The 10,702-nt window shown below is 47.3% G+C and overlaps 1 protein-coding gene across 1 annotated transcript in view; it reads right to left on the bottom strand.

Moving 5' to 3' along the window:
• SSH1 (slingshot protein phosphatase 1) overlaps positions 1-9,170 on the bottom strand; it is a 45,365-nt gene extending 36,195 nt beyond the window's left edge. The window contains exons 1-2 of the mRNA XM_044275343.1: positions 8,865-9,170; positions 775-812 (exon numbers count right to left, since the gene is read on the bottom strand). Of these exons, the coding sequence (XP_044131278.1) occupies positions 775-812; positions 8,865-8,930 (104 nt within the window). The 5' untranslated portion in view covers positions 8,931-9,170. The remainder of the gene's footprint in view (positions 1-774; positions 813-8,864) is intronic.
• Between the last annotated feature and the right edge of the window lie 1,532 nt (positions 9,171-10,702).

The raw sequence follows: 10,702 nt of genomic DNA on the forward strand, positions 1-10,702 counted from the left end.
TGCTGCAACTACAATATAACCGGATATCCAATCAACCCAGGACACAACCCATGAATCAGGCAGCCAACATGCAATGATTTATTATTGTATTGGCAACTAGCTTGGGTATACTACCGATGCCCATAACCATTTTACCTGCCTGGTAACCAGAATGGGTTAAAGGGGTTGTCACACAAAAAATATTCTACAGTTTTAAAATCAGCACCTGGATTTCAATACCTGATGTAATTGCATGTAATTAAAAAAAAAATCATAGCCACTGAGTTATTCAATAAAATGTATCTGTATAGCGTCACCTGCTGTTTGTTCTTTTTCTTATTTCTTTGACCTGCTCACTGAGAAGGTCGCACATGCTCAGTTTCATCCTTCATCTGCCTCCTGAGCTGTGATAGGGAGAGCATGGACACGCCCCCTGAGCTGTGATAGGCAGAGCATGGACACGCCCCTTGAGCTGCAGCAGAAAATACACTCCCCTTGAGCTTCCAGCTTGATATAAATCTAGCAGAGCAATGAATGGACCCATGTGAAGTACAGGGCTGGTTCTAGCTTTGTTAGATAGAGGTTGTCATGTCCTATATGATGTCAGATTTCTATTTTTTACATTAGTCATGGGATAATTCCTTTGAGCTGGTTGTTGGTGTGGTGTAGCCAGCTCTATAATATTTATTGCATCTCTGCGTTACATAAACGTAAAATAATGACAATTAAAATGTAATTTGCCATTATTAGTCGCCTTCACCTAATGTTCTAGAGAACTACCCAAGCATCACTCACCTTAGGTTTGCCTTACGCTCTTCATCATTGCCAAACTCCTGCAGGAAAAAAAAATAAAAGAAATGTCAAATAAATGCCAGGTCTGTACTTTAATATCCCACACATTCATTTCTATAGTTTAGTTTTCCTTGGATGATTTTATTCTTTGTTATAAAAGGGAGACTGTCAGCAGTTTTGACCATACTAAACTGCTGACTAGCGTTGAGCGAACTTGTGTTTTAAGTTCGGCGTCAGGTTATCCAAGAATCGCGTTATGGATTCTAAATTCAGTTATGGTCCATGGTAGCGGAATCCATAACGGGATTCTTCAATAACCCGACCTTTAGGCGCCGAACGTAAAACACAAGTTTGCTCAACACTACTGCTGACAGCACTAGGCAGGGGCTGGGGAGAGCAGGACAAACATACCTTGATGGAGCTTTTCTTATCAGGAGTAGCGTGAATATGAAGTTTAATTTTGCTAAACTCTGTTCCTGTAAGTGCCCTGTGAAGTGCTCTCTGTATTAAGCTGCCCCACAGCCCCTCCCCTCTGCTCTGAGTGACAGCTGTATCATCCAACCAGAAAATTACTACAGCTGTCAGTCAGAGATCAGATGTTGGGATGTGAAGCAACTCAATGCAGAGCAGAAAGATCATTTCACTGTGAAGCTCCGCCTCCAGTGCACTTAAAGTGGTTTTCCAGGCTTCTGATATTGATGACCTGTCCTCAGCCTAGGTCATATCATCTGTTCAGTGAGGGTCTTACACCCCGCACCCCCACCGATCAGCTGTTTACTGCAGCCACTGGCACCGGAACTATTCCTTAATTGGGACAGGAGGCACAACAAGTGGCTGCACTGGGTTACTGCAACTCATTTCCCACTGAAGTGAATAGGGGCTGAGCTGCGGTAACCCAACATAACCACTACATTTTGAACGGAGTTGTGGTTCCTGTTTCAATGAGAGGGCTAGTTCCAGCACCAGAGGCTGCAGGGAACAGCTGATAGGTGGAGGTGCGGAGCGTCAGACCCTCACTGATCAGATATTAATAACCTATCCTAAGTCATAGGTCATCACATTACAAGAAGCCGTCCCATTCACTTCCATGGGATGCTTCGTTCCTATTCAAAAGTATACTACAGAGCCGTCTGACAGACGTGAATGGGATGGCTTCTTGTAATTACACTGCTCACTGCTGCGCCGTCGATGGTGAGCAGGTAAACACAGCAGAGAAGGCAACGCTGGCACGGGCACGGGCACAGCCGTCTTTTCATACAGCTGATCGGCGGGGGTGCCGGGTGTCAAACCCCCGCCGATGTCCTATTGATGACCTATCCTGAGGAGGTCATAGAGATTAAAATCTCGGAAAACCCATTTAAGTAGCAGAATCCTGCCCTCTACCTACGCCTCTGCCTAGTGCTGTCCACAGTTTACCCAGATTAACACTGCCTTTAAGAAGAAATGTTTGACTACTGCACTGTAGCACAAATCCAGATTTCAAATTGCAGAAAATTCAGCAGCAAATCAGTCAAGTGCAAACACATCCTTAACGAGCGGGGGGCTCAACCTGCAATGCCATTCTGTGCACCCACCAACCATCTGGACACAGATATGCATGCTTTGTGTGGCTGCCCACATATAGTTCCCATGTCAGAGAGTAGAGGAATGGCACACAGCTCAGCAATACGGGTGGGCGAGTACTACTGATGCACTATGTAGCCATTTCGGTGTCCTCATATCAGAAGAATGGGGTTCCTTGGCCCCTCTATGTGGCCCTCTCTGCTGTAGTTTATGGGAGTTGTGAACTGCATGCACGGTCTCCTCCTCGATTATTTTGCAACGCTCTAATAGGAATGAGTGGAGGGCGGCCGCGCATGCGCAGTGCACCCTCTGCACTTTGCAGGCTCCGTTTTAAGTATAGGTGGGACCCGTAACTGTCAGGCATTGGGAGAATATCGCTAGAATATGCCCCTAATGTCCTAGATGGGAACATCCCTTTAAGTCTTATTGCAGGCCTTGGGATTTGTTCAACATGACAATATGACCTTTGCACAAAAAAAAAGGGAAATAAATGCATTCGCCTATGTTATAGGGCTCATGCACACAAACGTATTTTCTTTCTGCTTCTGTTCAGGTTTTTTTTGCGGACCTTATGCGGAACCATTCACTTCAATGGGTCCGCAAAAACAATGGAAGGTACTCCGTGTGCATTCCTTTTCAATATTTCCGTTCAGCAAAAAAGTTGTGCATGTCCTATTATTGTCCGCAAATCACGGTCCAAGGCCCCATTCAAGGCAATGGGTCCACAAAAAATACTGAACACATCCGTATGTCATCCGTATTTTGCAGATCCATACTGTAGAAATGCTATGCCCAGCCCATGTTGCTCATGTGTTTGGTGATTAATAAGTTACTGTTTCCGATCCGCAAAAAAAATGATCAAATACGGAAACCATACGGATATGTTTTGTGCAATAATGGAATGGAAGAGGACTTAAATCAGAGAAAAAATAAAAACTCAGATGCAGAACAACGGATCCTTGAAAAACGGACCGCATGCACTCATGTGCATGAGCCCATTGAGTAACATTGCTGACACGGTCAGCACTGGATAGGTAGGGAAGGCATTCTGCTGCCCCTTCTTTCTGTTCTTCCTCTGCCAGAGTCGGGCTCCTAATGATCAGACATTGATGGCCTATCCTGATACCACCATGAGCTGATGGTGATGGATCTGAAATCCCCATAATCACTTGTCATCACCACAGAAAGTTGCTGGGAAGTCCTCGCTGGTGTGACCATCCTAAGCTCATATAATGTGCAGAGGAGTTGGGTCCTCCAGAGAGAAAAATTGCTCTTGGCAGCAGTCCTCCACTCTGGATTCTTTCCATATTCACCTCTAGATATCCTCATGCCCTGTATAGGGGTTGTCTCATCAGAGAGACCCCTATAACGACATGACTGCTATGGTGAGCAGAGTAATGTAGTATCACATGGAAGTCATTGAAATGAACAGCAGTCCATGTCATACATGGACAGATCAAGTCTTCCAGAACTCTCCATTCCGGCACAGAGAGGGGTCCATAAGGACACCCCCTCCAATGACCTTCATTTGCACTAATAGGGCATATCACTGCATTCTGTGTACTGTGTGCTTCACTATAAGGATCCAGTTCTAGGATTCCCTTTTTCTTGATCTAATAGGGCACTGCCTCTTAGGGAGAGCTCACATCTCCGTTTTATTTTCCCTTCTTCTGATCCATCAGATCCGAACCGAAAAAAAACAAAAAAAAACGGATCCCATTCATCAGTTATGCACATTTGGCATCCGTTTGAGCCATTTCCGTCTGAGATCCATTTTTATGCATTTAGGACTTTTTATTCCATCTAATATACAGAATCTCAGACGGAAATGGCTCAAACGGATGCCAAATGTGCATAACTGATGAATGGGATCCGTTTTTTTTTTTGTTTTTGTTTTTTTTACAGGATCCTACAGGTTTTTTTTCGGTTCGGATCTGATGGATCAGAAGAAGGGAAAATAAAACAGAGATGTGAGCTCTCCCTTAGATACCAGTGACGTCGATGGACTGGAATTAAATTTCGCACACAGCATTAGGAGACGAATCGAAGTGAATTTATCCTGAAGCGCTGTCTATGTTACAGGGGTAGAAAATACCTAAACTCAGAACATGCAGTCACCAGACAATCTTCTAGGACCTAAGCTCATGTTTAACCTCAGTCCACGTGAATTAAGCTTCCTGCCATCTGGATAATTTGTGCAGTAAATCCACCCTCTTACTGGTTTACCAGGGGTGCGGCATTTCCACTGTGGGCCAATGCCAAGCTGTCTGTGTAATATGCAGTGTATTCATACCCGTAGGGACGGCTCTCATACTTCTACCCAGCCGTATAGCATGTAAGGGTTAAACAGCAGCCATCAGACAACACACATCTCTAAAGGAAATAGAAATCAGGTATTGACTTGAATGCAAAGCGTAAAAACCAGCAGTCTCCCGGGACTGTAGGGAACTTTACAGGGCTGAAGACAGGACGTCCCTTCTGCTGGGAACAGGACAAGAACGATGCCTGCAGATGGGGTGGATCCAGGAGCTGGTGCATGTGCCAGGAGGAGGGCTAGCTCTGTCCCCATCTATAGCACAAGTCAGAAACCTGGCGAAGGACGTCATATGACCAGGATCCTGGCAGGCTGATCCACACAACTAATAATTGTGTTCTGTGTAATGGAGGTGGCTTTGCAGGGCCCAGTGGAAGACCCCTTAAAGGGGTTGTCTCATCATGGACAATGGGGGCATATCGCCAGGATATGCCCCCATTGTCTTATAGATGCGGGTCCCACTACTGGGACCCACACCTATATCAAGAACAGAGCCCCGCAAGTGAAGAAGGGCGCACTGCGCATGCAAAGCAGCCCTCCATTCATTTTCTATGGGGCCGAGCCAGCGGTAGGCTCCCATTCACTTCTATGGGGAGCCAGTTTGGTGGTGGCCGGACCGGAGTCCTCCAGCCACCACCTTGCGGGGCTTCGTTCTCGATATAGGTGCAGATACCAGCGGTGGGACCCACACCTATAAGACAATGGGGGCATATCCTAGCGATATGCCCTCATTGTCTATGATGAGACAACCCCTTTAAATCCCCTTTGCTAAAAGAAGGGCGAAGTTCCAAGTAGGGCCAGGTTCACATTACCGTTTATTTTTCCGTTCTTCCGATCCATGTGTCCTTCAAATGTGCATAACAGATGCTTTAACCCAGGGGCGTAGCTATAGGGGTGCAGAGGTAGCAGTCGCTACCGGGCCCAGGAGCCTAAGGGGGCCCAAAGACCCTTCTGGTACATAAGAAGACACCAGAATTATATAAAGTGTATGTTGGTCAAGTTACACCTCTGGCTTGGAAGGGGTCAGGTTGAGAATCTGGCATGGGGGGAGGGGGGTGCCTTTTCAATTTTTGCCTCAGGCAGCATGAAGGCTATGTTCTTCCCTGTCTCTGAGGGAAGAGGGGCCCAAGCTGAACTCTTGCACTAGGGCCCATGAGCCTTTAGCTACGCCCCTGCTTTAACCCTTTCCCGACCAGCACCGTACATGTATGGCACTGGGAAGGACTTTAAATATGGCACACATATGGTCAAACATGACCATAGCATCTGGAGGAGAGGATCGGGGAGCCGGAGTGTGTGCAACAGCCTCTGAATTCCTCAATGCACATTAGTTCCTATGGGGCACGGGGAGCAGGTCACTGCTGTGGCCCGCTATTGGCTGTACTGTCAACGCATGTTATCTGGGAAATGCAAAGACAGTCATGGGGCGATTGGGAAGGAAACTGGTGCCAGGGACCAGTTTAGTATGATCAGTATCGCCGGTCCGGGCATTGTAGGGGGGGGGGGGGGGGGGGGGGGTTGTTCAGTCTTGGATAAGGGTACTTTCACACTAGAGTTTTTCTTTTCCGGCATAGAGTTCCGTCACAGGGGCTCTATACCAGAAAAGAACTGACCAGGCATATCCCCATGCATTCTGAATAGAGAGTAATTCGTTCAGGATGCATCAGGATGTCTTCAGTTCAGTCATTTTGACTGATCAGGCAAAAGATAAAACCGTAGCATGCTACCGTTTTATCTCTGGCGGAAAAAAAAACGGAAGACTTGCCGGATACGGCATTTTTCCTCATAGGAATGTATTAGTGCCGGATGCGGCATTCAAAATACCGGAATGCCGGATTCGCCCTTCCAGTCTGCGCAAGCGCAGACGGGTAAAAATGTGAAAAAAGATACAAGACGGATCCATCTGTCTGCATGACAAGCGGAGAGATGGATCTGTTCTTGCAATGCATTTGTGAGACGGATCCGCATAATCAACCAACAGGACACAGGGGCAGCCACCCCTACTTTCTACTGATCTTAGTGGAGGACAGGGAGTTGTACCCCTGAAACACTGGATCAGCTGCATGTCGGCAACAAACAGCCGCAGACGCACCCCACTGACTATAATGGGGTTTGCTGGGTTTCTGTCAGGAAGTGTTTAACAGAATTTGCAATGGAGACTCCCAACACCAAAATAAACAAATTCTAAGGAACCAGGAGTGAAATCACTTAGTAGGCGAGTCCATTAGGTGCTTAGTTATAAAAAAAAAAAAAAAACAACAACAACACAGACTCATATTGTCAAAGGCTGTCCATGCATGCTGGGAGTTGTAGTTCTGCAACAGCTGGAGGCACACTGGTTGGGAAACACTGGTATCCGATCTGTGAGTGCTGTGTGCAGAATCTTCAGTGTACTTCTATGAGAAGCAGCTTCACACTGCTCTCCTCTTCTTTTAGAAGAAAACAGGGAGAAACCTATGCCAAGCAGTAGACAGGGGACACCGGCTGAGGCTGCATCACATGGGATAAACAGAGACTCTGTAGTGTGAGGGGGATCATCTGTGTGCCTTCTGCATCGGTCCCACAAAGGTTAGAATATATCTTATTCTTGGCCACAAAACGTGGACCATGGACCCACTGAAGTCAACGAGTCCGCAAAAAAACAGATACAACACGGATATCATACGGACCACAAAATACATACGGTTGTGTGCATGAGCCCTTACTGTGGATCTGTGATCAGAATATGCTGCCTTACATAAGAGGAGCTTAGTGTGGGGACAGGTCCGCGCTTTTATTCGCCAAATAAATTTTTATTGCTTTGGTGCATCTAAAGCAAATTTGCAACTAGTCTTGATTTAAAATATCCCACCAGTATGCATCTCCACAATAACAGACTACAAACAAACCTCGTGAAGTCAAACCCCCTTTCACTTCCCGTCTATTTGGTAGGTTTGGTAAAAGAACTATGCTATCCAGCTGGCGCCATTTTTGCTGCACGGTTCTGCATATATGTATGATAGCCGTGATTGGAACAAGGAAGAAAAGCGTATATAGTATTTACGTAGCCTGCACCATTTCTTCTCTATCCTCATACAATCTTCTTCCGACATGCACAGGCATCCTAATCAATAGACACTGAAGATTTTATATGTATCTGGTTAAATATTCCAACGTCATCAAGTCTTCTGTCCGTACGTGTCCAGCATGACTGGGGCCGTCAGGAGGATACCGCCTGATATACATGACATGATATAATCCACATTTTATGGGGGAGATATGTTCACAGATGATGAACCTATTTAAAGGGGACTCCCCCGGCTCCTTGAAATAGAAATATATGAAAGCTTGTATATACTTTTCAGTTCCCTTGCTGATGGCCTCCATGGATCACCACAACTCCTGTGTTCTGACCTTCACATGGCGACATTGCCAGCTGACGTCTTTTGTCAATGGTGACGTGATGACCCAGGACAACAAATGGCCACCATGTACAGATCACAACACTGGAGCAGAGGGTATCCACATAAGCTGGAGTGGAATTTTAAAGTGGATGTCCTGCTTTATTCCGTCTGCCCAATGGCCAGCGAATATCATGCTATATTCTCTGGGTTTCGGACCACCGCCAGTCACCCCAGCGTGCAGCTTCTCTGCCCAGGAAATGTGTGTCTAGATAAGGTTATTACAAACTTTATTATTTTGGGTGAGATTCAGGGAGAGGGGAGGTGTTTTTATAAAAACTCATTTTAAGGGGATGCATTCCCTCTGGTGTAAGGGTGGGTTCACACCCCATTTTAAGCCTCCGTTTGCCGTATACGTTAAACGGATGGGAAAAACTTGATGTGAACCCAGCCTAACCCATTTGTAAAGATTTATCAAACTGGTGTAAAGTTGAAGTGGCTTAGTTGCCCATAGCAACCAATCAGATTCCACCTTTCATTTTCCAGAGGAGGTGTGAAAAATGAAAGGTGGAATCTGATTGGTTGCTATGAGCAACTAAGCCAGTTTTCCTATATACCACCCCACTGACTGTAATGGAGAGTGGCATGCCAGGAATCACAGCAGTGGCATTCGTCTTTCCTACACTGCCCCATACACTCACAGGCTATGCTCACACTAGGGGAGGCATCCCCAGCATCTGTGTGATAACAGTGACTGCTGGCACGGGGCCCTGCACGGGGCCTATGGCGGCTGCTCCGCTCTTTCCTGAGCCCTGGCTGTGGGGGGAAGTTCTCACCTCGCTGGTGCTGGCGGAGGAGGTGGCGCTGGGCGTCGGGGATCGCTGGAGAGTCACTAAGGCCATTGTGACGGGTCAGCGGTGCCGGGTGGAGCAGACGGGCTGAGCATGTCCCGGGTGTGCGGGGAGGCAGGGGCCGTCAGGGGCCAGTTCCGGCCATTGCGTATCAGTGATTACAGCGCCGGGCGGCTCGGTACCGGCGGCTCTGGTGTATGGCCGGTGCTGCCTGCCTGACCCCGGTGTACTGATCCCAAACTCCTCCCACCGGGCGGTGGATAACGGGCCACGGCTGCGGGGTCATGGGTGGTCGCCATTTCCGGGGTGCCCTCCTGCCTGGGAACACTGAGGCACCCCGTGTTACTGTGCATGAGAAGGCTATTACAGATCACCTTGGTAATTAGGCTACTTTCACACTTGTGTTTAAAGGGGTTGTCCAGGTTCAGAGCTAAACCCGGACATACCCCCATTTTCACCCAGGCAGCCCCCTGACCTGAGCATGGAGCAGTTCATGTTCCGATGCTCTCCTTTGCCCTGCGCTAAATCACGCAGGGCAAAGGCATTTTTTGGAGATCTGGTGACGTACCGGGGCTGCCAGGAAGCCTGGTGATGTCATCGGCACTGATGGGCAGGATTTAACGCTGCCCTAGCCAGTAAAACGGCTAGGGCAGCGCAAAAGCACGCCCATCAGAGCCGGTGATGTCACCGAACACACTGCCAGGTGGAAGTTTCCGCCCGGCAGTGTGTTATGATAAACAAAAGAGCCCGCGCCCTGCGCGATCTAGGAAAACGCTTCAGTTTTATCCCCATTTATTGTCAATGGGGACAGAACTGAACTAAAGGGAACGGAGTGCCCCAGAATGCATTCCGCTCCGCCTGGTTGCGTTCCCATACTGAACAGAAAAATTCTGTCCGGCATGGGATGCGGAACAAAACGGATCAGATAATTACGGATCCGTTTTCTATTTTGTCTCGTACACAATAGAAAATGGATCCGTTATGGCCATTTTAAAGATAATACAACCGGATCCGTTCATAATGGATGCAGACGGTTGTGTTCTCTTGATGGAAGCGTTTTTGCTGATCTCTGCTGGATCAGGCAAAAACGCAAATGTGATAGTAGCCTAATCTCTCCACAGTATAGCTGATAGAGGTCCGATTGCTGGGGACCACACCTATCCCTAGAATAGCTAACCAAATTTCAGTTCCTGGAGCACCCCTTACTGGGGCTCCCAGCAGTGGGGTCCCCAGCAATTAGACATTTATCACCTATCCCTAATATCAGTTGCACCCCTAAATTAATTTAGACCCCCAGACCAGCCATTAAAATTAATTCAGAGCCCAGGACAGACCATTAAAATTCATTTGGACTCTAGATCAGACCCCAAATAAATTCCAACCCCACACCTAATATCGGTCCAATATTCCTATGTGCCCGCATTGCTGACAAATATGATGTTTTAATATATGTAAATGAGCCTCTAGGAGCAACAGGGGCGTTGCAGTTACACTTGGATGCTCAGCTCTCTCTACAATGGCTGCACCTTCTGCACTTTAGTTGACAGGGCTATGCTGGCATGATCATGGTTAAACTGCCTGGACCTGTCAATCAAAGTGCAGAGGGCGCGGCAGTTGCAGAGATATAGAAAGTCAAATTGCAGCGCTCACCTGCGTGTCGTATCGGAGGCACGGATGTGGCCAGGACAAAGCCAACATAAACTGTGTAAAAAGTAGAGGGGTCCAGCTTCTGATAAAACAATATCCTTTATTCGATGCCGTAAAATCCTTACAAAACAAGACAGATGCAAAATTGACGCGTTTCGGATCTCAAGTTAACGATC

This window comes from Bufo gargarizans, chromosome 1 (genome assembly GCF_014858855.1).
Source record: "Bufo gargarizans isolate SCDJY-AF-19 chromosome 1, ASM1485885v1, whole genome shotgun sequence".
NCBI classification, from domain to species: domain Eukaryota; kingdom Metazoa; phylum Chordata; class Amphibia; order Anura; family Bufonidae; genus Bufo; species Bufo gargarizans.